Source organism: Strongylocentrotus purpuratus, unplaced genomic scaffold (assembly GCF_000002235.5).
Source record: "Strongylocentrotus purpuratus isolate Spur 01 unplaced genomic scaffold, Spur_5.0 spur5_scaffold_12, whole genome shotgun sequence".
NCBI classification, from domain to species: domain Eukaryota; kingdom Metazoa; phylum Echinodermata; class Echinoidea; order Camarodonta; family Strongylocentrotidae; genus Strongylocentrotus; species Strongylocentrotus purpuratus.
This window is the reverse complement of record NW_022145597.1, coordinates 24,907,827-24,922,373: the sequence shown is the minus strand read 5'-3', so window position 1 is coordinate 24,922,373 and position 14,547 is coordinate 24,907,827. Positions and strand designations below refer to the sequence as shown.

The 14,547-nt window shown below is 35.8% G+C and overlaps 1 protein-coding gene across 1 annotated transcript; it reads right to left on the bottom strand.

Annotated features, from left to right (window-relative positions):
• Positions 1-1,446: 1,446 nt before the first annotated feature.
• LOC100891211 lies at positions 1,447-14,160 on the bottom strand. The gene is made up of 10 exons (XM_030982217.1): positions 14,055-14,160; positions 13,157-13,460; positions 12,426-12,581; positions 11,844-11,986; positions 11,012-11,152; positions 10,062-10,210; positions 9,081-9,179; positions 8,308-8,452; positions 6,507-6,738; positions 1,447-2,942 (listed from the first exon to the last, which is right to left on the bottom strand). Exons 2-10 carry the CDS (start codon positions 13,367-13,369, stop codon positions 2,931-2,933), a joined length of 1,290 nt encoding a protein of 429 aa, XP_030838077.1. The 5' UTR covers positions 13,370-13,460; positions 14,055-14,160; the 3' UTR covers positions 1,447-2,930.
• Positions 14,161-14,547: the final 387 nt, after the last annotated feature.

Sequence of the window (14,547 nt, the reverse complement as noted above, 5' to 3'; positions counted from 1 at the left end):
ACGGAATATTAATCTAAGCTGGGCATACGTGTTTTCCAGGTGTGAAAATGAGTTATTCTTGGGTGTCTTGATGGTTTCATAGTTACCATTTAAGTTCCGTGGTGATAATACCGTGACTGTTGGCATCTATTCATTGCACCAGTTGATAACTGGTCTGTGTGCATATTTCGAGTTGAATCAGCTGACACCAATTAATTTGCATATTGAATATGGGGTGCGTGCAGATCTATGTTTTTTAAACAATTTATCTAAATTTACAGCATATTTCTTAATTACTGATGATTTAGTTATATGCAATTCATTTCGAAAATACTACAAATATAAATTACCAGTTATTAGGACATTTCGCTACTTCGTATAAATTACATTTAGTTAAACATGAATAAAGGAAACATTAACTATGAACTAAAATAATTTCAATAAAGTACAAGTATACGAAATTGTTTCGATTAATTAAATTATGTAAGTCTACTTATTACCAATGCCTTTACATTGGGAATACAGACGTACCAGTATTGAAGTATTGTTGCTGTTCAACTGGTTGGAAATTAACCAAATGGTTCTAATGACTCAGCTAGACCAGTTGAATTATAACTGGCCTGGATCAACTGGATCATTTAGCCCATTTCAATTTCCAGGGTTACCAGTTGGCATTAAATGGTTCATCAACTGGACCAGTTGCAACTAGCTTTCTCTTCTGGGATGTTTGCACCCACCCCCCTCCCCCTCCCCCCTCTAACCCCAAACTGCTTCCGGCGCGCCTGGACGTAATTATGGACGATCCAAGGCACGATGTTCAGAAACGGGATGATTATTATTATTTTGGTTCATTTATTGTGTAACATTTGCGTAATTATTGGGTTGAACGCGGGTTACAGTAACATACTTCCTCTTCGACGTACATTTCACGTGAATGAAGAACATGATTCATCTCAAGTCAGCCTCGTAATATTCACGTGAATTTCACGCAGATATTTTGACTAAAACTATCACTAACGCTTCACGTGTTTCTGTGACGCGATAACTTCGTTTATGAAGATGTAATTTCATAACCAAACAAACACGGAAGTATTAGGTTTACAAACCATGGTCTCCAAGCTAGGGATAATCACGTTATTATAATGGTGATATTGCAGTGACAATTGCGTGATTTAGTGTACGTGTGTTTTAAGTTACCTAGTGCAATAAACGTATTAACACATTTACGTTAATGTCCGGTGTTTGAAGAACGTAACTCTCCTCAAGTCGATACCTTGATATTGACGTGATTTTCACGTGATTTTGTTTATTGGGAAAGAAGAGAAACTTTAAAAAAAAAAATAAAAAAAAAAAATGTTGCAGAAGTGGTGACATGTTTCGTTTATATGCTTCTTTCATTGATCACATAATTCTGACATTCATTTCTATCTGCGGCCATATCATTGTATTCTAAAAGTCTGCTTTCTGTTGGTATAAATTGTCCTGAATATTTTTTTAATTAATATGGCGGAGGGGGAGGGGGGTTGGGGGAGAATATGAGAAAACTGGATCATATATCAAATTCCTATAAACTTGAAAATATGCGTGAAGTTCGGACATCGTCGTCATCCTCCATTCTTTAGCCTTGTCTCCCAAAGAAAGTAATACATACAAAATTGACATGTACTCTAGGTTGGAAAAAACAAACAAACACATAAAAGCAACAACAAACATGTGAATTTGCATAGGATAACCTTTTCGAATGCCCCAATCCAACTTTCAAATTTAAGGATGCTTTATATTCTAGTACTTTGTATTGATGAAACATGCAATACATCTTTACGAGCTTTCAAGTTTCACAAGGATTACCCCCACTGGTTACTGCATCCTTGACCAGATAAATAAGATGCTTACGTCAATATGTGTACTTTCCATTATCCTTGTACAGATGATAGTTTACAATGAAAATATGCCCAAAGTTAACGTTTAGAGAGCATCTTATATATAAGCTCTGTATTCAAGTTAGTATGCAGTCAAGTCAAATGGAGTCAAATCCAATGGTCATGACATTTTGTATGAACGTGATAGCCCTACTAGTGCCTGAAAATTAGTTGACATCCCGGAGAATGGCCCTGTGGGCAGTGGTGTCACTACATATTCAAAAAAAGTTATACATGACTATCAGCAGAGTTGAAAATGACCGATCTGCAGACTTTCAAGAGCTTTTTTCAACAATTCATGATCTCTTTTTGCCTGAAAACAGGTACAAAACAGGCTCTTAACGTAATAAAACCCTATTTGGGCTTTTCATGTACCATTCCCAAAACATACCCCATTTTCAAGGAATTTGTCTCGTGTTATTCAAGTCACAAGTTCCCCTTTGTACTAAATGACTAATTTATTTGCGAACATCTCTGAATCAATGTCAGTTTTGGTTTGTCATTCCTTTACAATCTGTTGCATTATATGGGACACAACAACTACATATCACTAACAGTTTTTGTGATTATTATTTTGACTTTTGATATGTCTTAAACTACAGGTAATGCAATTCATATATTTCACAAATCTTCCCGCTGCCGTGAAGCAGAGTTTCTTCAGTAGCCTTGGCACACGTACACAATACAATTCATCTACAATAGCATCATATCAATCAAAGAAACTATACTAGGTCTCTTTGTATATAAATATATAAAATATCAATAATCGTTCTTATAATATATACAGTGTATAAAAATATAAAATCACATATACAGAATACTTGGAGAGAATTGGAAGCTCAATGGATATGAGAGTCTCCTTTTCTGCTAATGAATTCATCCATACCATAATACTCAAATCGTGATAGTATCTTCTATTCATCTTTATGATCATACTCAGATGGCGATGGTATCTGTTATTCATCCATGGCATAACATTTAGATGGCGATGGTATATGCTATTCGAATTCCTCCACGATCCATGCCTAAGCCTCATTTCTTTTTCTGTAAAGGAATACAAAATAGAATAGATGAAAAATAAAGGGTACAATGGATAAACAAGTGTTTTTCATTCATTAATTCTGCTTTTGGCAAGATTAGGGTATAAAGCTAAAATTTAGAATTGGTTTGAATTCTTATAAGATTCAAGAAAAAGTGACGTAACCGGAACATGTTACATCAGTCTTTAACTTGGATTGTGAAATAGCAACACAATTGATATGAAAGATGTACGTGAATTTTGCTCTATTTAAACAAAATCTGGTAATGTGGTAGAATTTTTTTTTTTTCATGTATCATTTAAATAAAAATGTCATATTTTTGTCTTTTCTTTCAGGGTTTCTCTTGATACAACATTTTAATATTTTACCCTTCACCAAGAAATCTGAAGTCACTTTTCAAGTACATTCTCTGTGCTTTTTCATGCAGTGACTTGCTAATGGATTCAATGAACTCAATTAAGGCAATAACTCTTTTCAAAGCATCAGTCTTTGTATTTGTTTTCCTCAATATCATCTTCCACTGTTTGGCAAAGTTTAAGATTTGATTTGAGTTTAAAATCACAGGAAGGTTTTGGGATAGCGGTTTTTAAATGATTGCATTTAATTCAAGTATTAATAATCCCAATTCAATTAAGAATTGTTGTTTCAAGTGTCAGCCAAATGCTTGTCTTTCCTTAATTTCATCCTCTGTAGCTTTACAAAGTTTGTTGAAAGATTTAAATGAGCAAATCCTGGGAAACCTTGAAGATGATATTTTAAATTCAATTTGTTGTCAGACTGAGGCACATTATAAAGCAAAGAAAAATCAAAAGCTGTGCCAATCAAACCAGGTCATAAACTGCACTTGTACATGTATCTGCATGCAGAAGGTAATAAATAACTTGTTTGTTTATTTATTTGATTATTATTTTCTTTTAGGTCGATTTTTTTTTTGTCTGTAGTACACAATGATGCAAACAAACACAAACGCTATGCCAAGCTAGGCCATATACTGCACCTGTAGCTGGGCAGGAGATAATCAATAGCATTGCTTTTCTCTTTTAAATGACAAGGCACCAATCTATAAATGTCTGTTTTGCTTGCATTTTGCCCAAAGGGTTAATTCAGAAGTACAAAAAGAAAAATATTACAGTGTGGTGTTTATGAAGAGTTGAAGACTATAGAGCCAAAGGACTTGTGTATCAACACAGAGTCCAATTTACTTATTGTGCAGAGAAGATCTAGATTTTAAACTTGAGGAGAATTAAAACAAACACGCCTGAAGTAGGAAGTTCCCTCATATATAGACCAAATCTGAAAGGATGCTCATAATCTATGGCCAGTACATAACTTTCTCTAGTATGAGTATGAATTCCTCCAAGCTAGGCACTGGTCCTTTCTTAATAATGAATAGAGTATTAGAGAACAGATAGCCATCAAGAAAGAAACAGTTCATTCTCTCATCATAATAACCTAGGCTTCTACATTGCATTTCATCTTTCGGAGAACTATAAATGCGCCTTACAACAATAAAACACCAAAATAACAGATAACTACTAATTCATGAATGAAAGAACAATGATAAAAAGAACAAGATTAATCATAACACTTATCAACATCAATTATAGACAAATGAAAGCAAATTATGACAAATTATAGTATCATAGTTTACATTATGATGAAATACAATAATGCAATTAATATGGCATCAGAAAACATTTTTGAAGAAGTAAAATTTTAATTGCAGTTAAGTCTGTGATGGTTCAGAGGGTATTGGGGAGGGAATTCTAAAGACGAAAACAGCCTCGAGAATTAAAAGCTTTTGAGCATGTGTGTAATTAAATAGCTATTAATACTTAGGTAGCTCAGCGAAATGTAATGGTATGAAAAGGCAAGTGCGGACCGCAATACGTGTACCAGTAAGTGATGATAGTGATTAAATAGTTCTTATTTGATAAATCTTAATGAAAGTTATAGTATTGTTTCGCCTATAATCAAGACAGTGCATGTATTTACAAGCTCCATATCCCAATGTGGTTCTACATGTAACTCTATGTAATACAAATATGATTTTTCAACATTGTGCATTTTGCGTTCCATTTTTTTTTTATCTCATTGCATTTTGCTAGGCTACCATTTACATGTACAAAGGGAAATGAACAAACTAAAAAAATAATGTGTTTTAGTTGTATTTATTTCCTGTCTGTACTTTCAGGGTTTGAATTTTGTATTTTGTTATATACAAATTCAAATTCAGATCTTTGTTCACAACTTTATGAACAAAGATCTGAAGTTTTAAAACTTGTAATGATACAGAGCAGGATAGAAATTTTATTTTTACATCAAGGAACTAGAATATAAAAGACACAAGCTATAGAGTTTCCTTGAATCCTTGAAAAATCTTTTGAACTTTCATAAATACAAAGAAAAAAAACATAACACCATGCAGCAATTTGGAAACTAAGTTCTAAATATTAAAGATAAAGTTGAGTTCTGGTCATGCGATTGCATTGTGAAAGAAATGGTGTGGGATCGATCAGAAAAGGTTGACCATCTAGCATATCAGAATTGGTGTGTACTGCAAGGTTCTGGAATCATGAAACTTATGATAAGAAATTTGGCCCAGTATTGTTAAGTTACAAGCACTATAAACACAGAAAGATGTACTGGTATATGGGGCTACACGAACATGTAACATAAAAATCTGTCCTCATTTTTGTGTTGTTACATGCCATATTTAGAATATAAAAGCATGCTTTCAGGGTATTTTCTCTGATTTTCTTCCACACTTGCATTATAGCAATGAAAATGCTCACAAATTATTTCTCACTTCTACCCAGAACTCAACCTTCTCTTTAATTACCTATAATTGGTGCCATGCAGAGCTGGGGTAATATGGCAGTGCCTCGAGCCCCTTGGGCGATGGATATGTGCGCTCTTAAATTATCCAATATTACTATTATCACTTTTATAGGAATTTGGAGGCAATCAGGACAATTTTTCTTTTCCGTAAAGACACAAACAAAATTTACAGAGCGAAAAAAATCTTTTCAGGAGATACTATTTATTACTCCATACATTTAGTCATGACAAGAGGAAACAAACATCAGGAAAATTGACAGGAAGGAAAAAATTGAAATTTGACCATTATCAAGTAATATGTGTAAACTGTCATCCTCTGCCCAGGGAGAGGGAAAAGACCCTCAGGTTTCTCCTCCCTATATTACTCATTATAATAGGGATGTGTAGTTGGATACATGGGTTTCTTCTCTACAAATAAAGTGTTTTGAAGCAACTTCACTTTTTTTTCAATTTTTAAAGAAGGATAACTAGAACAAAATAAGCCATTTTGAATGGCAACAAAACAGCTACCGTATAGTGAAGAGAATGGTAAAATGGATAGATAACAGAAAAAAATGGCAAAAATGGAGAAGAAACCAAATCTAAAGTAAATGAGCCCTGACATCAGTTCACTTCTAAAAAGAAGTAGTAGTTAAAAGTATTTCATGAAAATGTATAATTAGAAATGCATGTACAAGAGTAGTACCATATAATCATTAGTATCATGCCAATCATAACTATGTCTTACCTTTTTCTTGCCTTTGCCTTTTTTCTTCTTCTTTTTATTCAGTCCGGAACCAAGCTTCATGATTTCTCCAAACGTATCTCCATTCATGCGATGAGTAACCGCGACCTTGACCCCATCCAGCCCGTTTTCTTTCCTCGCTTTTAGTCCCTCCATGATCTCTCTCCCCCCTAAATCACCAATGAGATTGTCATCCAAGTCCAGCTCTTGAAGGCATGCAGAATTTTCCACTAACCTGTAGAAGGGGGATCGAGGGGAGATGAGTTGAATGAAATTATAGTAATAATGAAGTAAATAAAGATTTTAACTCTATCCAGCCCTGCCTCTTTCCTTGCCCTTAGTCAAACCATTATCTATCCCCCCCCCCCCTCCCCTAAATCAGCAATGGAATTATCGTCCAAGTCCAGCTCTTGAAGGACCACTAGTCTGGGGGAGGGAGGGGGGGGGGAGTTGATTAAAAGCATAACGTCATAATGAATATTGTCTTGAGTTACTATACTTTTGTGGGAACAGATCCAGGATAAATCCCAACACTAGTAACCTTAACTCTAACATTAACCCTAACCTTAATCCTTAATCCTTAACTTTTACCCTAGGGCCTAATCCTGACCCTAACCATGATAGAACCTAATCCTAACCCCTAACCCCTAACCCTAGGGCCTAACTATGACCCTGATTCATGAGCCTATGGTCTAACCCTGTACCTGACCCTAATTCTATCACTGAGTCCATACATGTTATGGTACTGATACAACAGGAGTATTCAGCAGTTACTGCTCTTTTAGGACTTGCAAATGTATATGTACACAAACAATTTACTTTGCATCGATCCAGTGTATTTTAAAAGTATTTTCACCAGACAATGCAAAAGCAATATTAATATGGGGCAAGGTGCAGCGTATCTCTACGGGCACTCTGTAAATCTAAATTTAGGAATTAATGATAATAGCTCCATATACATTTATATCACACGCAAATGCCTCCCAAGGGATTCTCAAAGCACCTCTAAAGTAGAACTATTATCCAGGCTTAAGCCAAGCCGCCCTAAGGCAACTAAATTAGCATTCAAGGAATTACTTGCTACAGGGTAAAAGTACCTATTATTGGCTATTAACTACACCTGGTTTGAGAGTGACAATTTGTTGATTATACTTTCAGACATTAGTGCTGCAGCTTGGACCTGAACAAGCTCTGATTGAAACCATTTTCAGAGAGCAAACCACTTTTTGAGACTGTCCCGCCCCCTCCCCCCCAAAAAAAAAATTTAAAAATAAAAAAATTCAAGTGATGGTGTTGTGGTTCCTTCGCATGACTTTTACTCAAGGGTTTGAGAGTTTGAATCTCAGCTAGGCACTTGTGTCCTTTAGTAAGACATTAAACCACATTTACCACTATCCACCCAGTTGTAAATAGGTACCTGATGTGTTGGAGCAGTAAATAATAATACTACTAATAACGTAACACTTAGATGGTGCTTAACACTCATGTTTCTATTAAAGCGCTGTACTACTTTTACACTGATATTAGCACAACTACCCTAAAAGGCACTCTGGCATTTGAAGAATTTCTTCCTACCAGGTACCCGTTTACACCACAAGGGTGGAGAGTTGCAAATGCAGATTAATGTCTTGCCAAAGGACATTAGGGCAGCGGTTGGACTCGAACCTACAAATGACTAGAATAACAAAAGCATCACAGTCTTACAGACATGGGCCCTTATATTTTTTCTTTTATTATGAAGTCCACTAACATTTCATTCTAAGTCTAGTGGGGGTTAACAAAACCAGAGAGAATAGATACTCACGTTCTAAAGAGCCTCATTGCTATGATTGGTGCATAGGTTGACCCTTTCCCGTACATGTCAATGCCGTTGTCTGCTACGTGGAGTTTGTAGATCAAGGGACCCTTAGGGGGAGGGCCAGGGGGCTCTTTCGATTTCTTTTTCTTCCCTGCAAAAACAAAAGTTATGGTAAGTGTTATTAATTATGCTTCACTTCATGACTATAATTATGCTCTTTATTAATAATACAGTGTGAGTTAATAAAAGGAAACCTGTACTCAAGCTCCAATATCTTAAGAAGCAAGTAAAATTACTGAAATGTATAACATAAAAATTGATACATACAGTTGATAATTTCTTCTTTCATTTGATATGTTACTCATCCAAATGTGATCACAGATGACTAAGCACTGACCTTTTGGTGTGTAAAGAATGTCTTAGTTGCCTCTGCTGTTTCCGTCTCATAGCTCGTTTTATTTTTCAATTTAATTCAATTCAATGCAATTCAGCTAAATTGCATCACTGCAGTTTGATTTTTGATGATTGTTTGACTTGACTGCTAAGAAAGTATGTATATGCTTTTAATTATTAAAGCAACCAGGGGACCGACAGCTTAAAGTCCTCTCCAAGGGACTTGGTAATGAGGATTAATGCCTTACCAAAGAGCATGAGTGCATCAACTTGGTTTTGAACCCGGGACCTTCCGGTTGTGAAATTACTACTGCGCTACCACTGAGCTACATGTATCAAGCCTCCTCAGCCTACAAGGATAAAAGATTTTGAAAGCCAAAACTTACCTTTCTTCTTCTTTTTCTTGCCACTTTTTGAGCTCTTGGCTGATGATGGTTTTGATCCTGGTTCATCGAAGGCCGTCCTTACCCGACTCCTTTCTTTTTCTGTCAACATGAAAGCACAACAGAAAGAGAGAGGTAAACAGACAGAGAGAGAGAGACAGAAAGACAGACAAGAGAAAGATAGATGGACAGAGAGAGAGAGAGAGAGAGAAAAAGAGAGCGGAGAGAGAGAGAGAGAGAGAGAGAGATGAAACTTATTTATTTGTTATCCTTTGAAGGTATTCTTTAATAACAGATGCAAGACGATACAGATTCAGACAGCGATGAAATTGAGCTACTGATTATATGTCCATATACAAAAAAGCTGTCAAGATTTTATCTTTCCTTTTTGATGGACTTGATATAATTTGTTTTAAATTCAATGAGAGTTCTCATGTCCTTTTATCAAGAAATCACAATAGGATTCAATAACAATTGTACGTGTAGTATCTATGCATAAAAGTAAATTAAAAGAAAACTCTCTCTTAAATACTGAGACATTTGGCTTGCTTAAATGGATGGTCAACAGCACCCCTAGCTCCCCCCCCCCTCCTTCCCCCAAACAAAAATCTCTCTCCCTCTCTCACTCCCTCTCAATTTCTCTCTATCCAAATACACATGAACATGTATGTGTCTCTCTTGATTTCTCTATCTCAGTCTTTTCTTTCTCAACTTTTTCTCTTTGATTTTTGTTCTTTCTTGTTTGCTTGTAGAAGAATGGCTTTTGCTCTGCACTTCTCTACTGCTCTTTGTCTCTTTCCCTCTGTTCTGTCTCTCTCTGTCTCTCTCTGTCTCTCTCTTCCTCCCTCTCTTTTAATCATACATGTTCAAATATCTTCCCTAGTTGTCTATGCTGCCTCTCTTTCTCTCTTACAATCTCTGTCTCTGTCTTTCTGTCACACTCAACTCACTCTCCCTCCTTACTCCTACCCTACCTACACCTACCTGCTAACAAAGCTAGAGCTTCTTCATCTGCTTTCTTCATGGCTTCTTGACCTCTGTGATAGCTCTCTGTTTCAGCATGGTCCACTGCTAGTCTTATCAGTTCAGACACACCCTCTGCTTCAAGGTTATTCCCATTCAGGTACACTTCCCTGGGGTGGGGCGAGAAAAGGAAAGTCAGAATTACACATCCTCATCTCCATGTATAACTTGGTATTCTATAATCATAATATTGCAACATAAAACAATTTTTTTTAGGTAAACTGTACAGTATTTGCTCCTTAGAGAATGCTACGCATCAATATCCTACACTTACAAAATTCTTATCTTCAACTTTAGACCCAACCTAACCCTAAATCTTCACCTGTAGACAGGTAATAATAGTTCTTTTAATGATTCTATTAAGATCGAGTATCTTATTTTTGGTTCATTGATTACACATCCACATTATTAATTCTTCATGTATTTTTGCAAAACTTTGCTTGCAAATATATCATCAAATGATGAACCATTTATCTCAGAATTTCTTGATTTTTCTAATACACGCTTTCTGAAACTCCAAAACCAAGTAACGTACCCCTTTCTATGTTCGCAAAAATACCTGAACATTAATCTTTTATAGAAAAAATTAAACTATAATGTGTAAACAAAGTCCATATCGAGGGTTCAGTGACACAAAGACGTAACTCCATATTTTGCCAAAATGAGCATTTGATATCAAAATGTTCAGAAAAATGTGGGCTTTCCAGGAAACACAAAGACTTAACCCCACCACACACCCCATTGAAGTCAATGGCTAGTGAAACATAGAATTAACTCCTTAAGGCCCAAGTGCTCAGTGACACATAAATTACTTTTTCTCAAAATGGCACAAATGGAGTTACATCTTTGTGTCACTGACCCCTCGATATGAAGCTGAACTAGTGGGATTTTGGTCATGGGTATGAACCTACCTGATGGCTGTTGTTGAGACGACCTGACCTAGGACCGTTCCACTCTGTACCCCTAGACCACAGTAACACAGACTAAGACTTATCATGGTCTCGTTCTTCATTAGACCTTTACATATTCCTATGCAGCCACTGTCACCAATCCTAGAAAAAAGAAGAAGAAGAAGAAGAAGAGGTGGAATAATATATAAAATAATATTTTAGAAAATTAGGAACAACTACAGAATATCCTATTGCAAACCTGGACCAGTAGTCGATCAATTCATTACTAAAGTTTGAAATATGAGTATTTTACTTAGTCTTCAGCTTAGATAAAATACTTAGGCAATTCGTGTATTAAGTTCAAAATGTTGGTTATGTGTTTTACCATAAATTCAAGACAGCTCCCTACCAGACTTAAGCCAATTATTTGGAGGCCTTGATTGGTGGGCATATGGTTTTCTAACGCAGTATCATAACCTGTACACAATTATTTAACGCACATTTATTGCAATGCATTAATTGCGCATTACTTTTGAATAACCGTGTGATGTTAGTAGATGTCATAATGCTTATCGTAAGTATTTTCCTTAGATTTTGTCTTACGTATGCAAAGTCTAAAATGCAATTCGAACACAAGAACAGTAAAGTTCTTAGCTTAGTAATTTACTTAGTAAATTTCTTACTTATTCTAAGTATTGAATTGAATACCGGCTCAGAACCCTAGTCCTTGGGAAATCAAGGAAATTCTTGCTGACTTTAATAAATGATAATTATGATGATGATAATGTTATTATGTATATCTTATTTTAATATATGATTACCAGTAGAAAAATGCAACAAATACTTGACCTACTCATTATAGTCCAGGGAGAGAGTGGTGATACTGGTTAACCCTACACAATTCCTCAGGAGTCTCTCAGCTGCATAGGATTCTACACTGCAGTCAATAAGCTCCAACCTGGAGATGGGGTAGGGGCCTTTCTCCATCATCAAAGCCTGTAGTGAACATTATAAATCGTATGAATTTATATGAACACCAATTTTTCTTCCAATTGGTACACTGTCAAAGCTTTGTTTCCTTTTTAAAAACATATGGCCTGTCTGTTCACAGCCAGGAAGGCATTAACTCACCATATTTAATACTGATATCTTCTAATTACTTGCAAAAAGATGTAAACTTGCAGTAAACTTGCAACACAATGTACTTTCAGAGAAACCTGAATATTTGTTCACTTTTTGAAGGTTTATCAGTTGCAATAGAAGAATATGAGTACTGCTTCAAAACAACTACCATACAAGGAAATTTTTAATGATATCTAATTTCAATCATTTTCTTTCATGAGGACAACTCCTTCTTCCATTACCAGTTACTACCACAACTCAAGAATATCTTGCAATCGTTTCGGGCATAACAGACAGAACTCCTTATACTCACTAAATTGGCAACGTCAGCATGCTTGAGAGGAATGTCCCACACATGAAGTTCTTTGATGTACTTGAATCTCTCGGCTCTGATGGCTAAAATCAGGGGGTCAAGCTGGACATTGGTCAGCTCCGGGTCCTCAAAGCCTGGGATCGGCTCCAAGATGAACTGATTGGACAGCAGAAAAAGAGAGTATAACATTACTGGGAGAAACTTGTCGGATCCCATCTCCCCCTCTCTCTCTCTCTCTCTTTCTCTCTCCCTCCACCTTGTTTTTCTTGTACATCATAATCTCTCAACTTTGGGATTGAGAATTCTGTTTCTGTCTGTCTTCCTCCCTTTCCTTCTACGTCTCTCTATAATGTATCATTTACTAGGCCTCTTGTCACATCCTCTCCTTCTATCCATCTCTCTACTTTATTTTCTTTTTCTTAGATTTCTTTGCTTAAATAGACGCCTGCAGAAACTTCCTTCTCATTCATGTATGTGTAGGTGTAGAACCCTATTACATGTAGTTGAAGAGTTTAATAGTTAATTATATAGTTTAATATCACTGTTTTTATTAAACCACTTCACATATTGCTTAAAAACAATCCCCACTAACATGACATTTTTCTGTTTTCATGATTTATGTTACTGTGGTAACCCTAAAATGATTGGTCGGCGAAAAACTCAATTTTGGGGGATCATTCCCAAAACTCAAGACTATCTGAAATCAATTGATAAATCAATATCAACTTTACCTTGACTGCAAGCCTGTTGTCCTCAAAGCAGTCCTTGAGGAACTTCTTGAGATCAGGAGAGACGACAGTGTTCTTGGCCTGACACTGGGCTATGTAGACCCTCTGGAGTCTTTTGACAACATCGCCAGGGTTCTCTAGCATCCCTTTCTTGCTCTTCTTCTTCTTCCCTTTCCCCTTCCCTTTTCCTTTCCCTTTCCCTTTCTTGCCTGGCATGATGCAAGCTTTTAGTCTGTTATCTGCTTACAGTCAGTGTATGTTTACAGCACCCACGTTTGAGTATCCAGGGATCCTGAAATCATTCCAGCTGAGAAATAAAATTGTTAAAGATAAATATTTATTTGACAAGAAATAATCATTAGATCTACAATTTGAATACACGTTTTTTTTATTAGTATAAATGTTAGTCCTTGTCATTGTCATCAGTAACATCATTATTATTAATATTGCTATTATCATACTTATCCTCATAATCATCATCACATGTACATGATATATATCTACTGGAAAAATACAGAGATCTGTAGCCGACTTTCCAGCCAGGTCTGTCATCCAATTGTTATATTCCTTCTCTCTACATCCACTACTTCTACAATAACTTAATCTAATTACTTTCTAATATGACTTTGTCAATGTGTAATGTATACATTTCCTTAATATCATATGATGTTGATCAGCATCATCATCATCATTATTTTTTAATATTATTAAAGTTCCGAAAATATAACCCCGCTTTCAACGAATATATCACACAAAAATGCTTACGTGGGACCGTAGTAATTTTGGGTCAATTATAACTCCTTCAACGTTCATCTTTCGTGTAATTTCTATCAGGAAAACAGTCTAAAGAGATCCAATTATCTAACACATTTAATTTAATGATATCACACGATCTACTCACATGGTGGTTGATGTTGACACGTTTTCCTGTAGATTAAAAATCAAAATTTATCGGCAAATTTCAAGGCTTTCCAGAATTGTTTATATTGTCGTCAATGCGACCCGATCGACCGCAAGTGGCGCTAGACTGGAAACTTGTTCATGGTCAATGGAATACTCCACACAAAGCTAACTTACAATATTATTATATCCAGCCAACAAGCCGTTCTTGAGGTATAAAACAAAAAATCCCCTAGTATTGCTGCCTCGCATCAAAAGAAATCTCTAGGATTAATCCAGAGGGGCGGATAGAGATACTTTTTATTGAACGTATCCCCTATCCCTTGTTTTAAATTATTTTTTTGTCAGTCCATGAAAGAGGATTGTGTGCGTTCCTTTCGAAAGACATCAAAATCGTCGAGGTAAATTCCATTTGGCTATGATATCTGATCTTTATATCACTTTAGCTAAGGAATATATATGCAGTTTTGTCTTTTCTCTCTCTCTCAACCCTT

Bases quoted from the DNA above. Each gene is read 5' to 3' on its own strand.
- LOC100891211 (XM_030982217.1), bottom strand. From the start codon at position 13,369: ATGCCAGGCAAGAAAGGGAAAGGGAAAGGAAAAGGGAAGGGGAAAGGG. The intron at 9,180-10,061 runs GTAGGTGTAGGT...TCATGTTGACAG, and splicing joins AGCTCTAGCTTTGTTAGCAG to AAAAAGAAAGGAGTCGGGTA. The intron at 8,453-9,080 runs GTAAGTTTTGGC...TTGTTTTTGCAG, and splicing joins CAAGAAAAAGAAGAAGAAAG to GGAAGAAAAAGAAATCGAAA.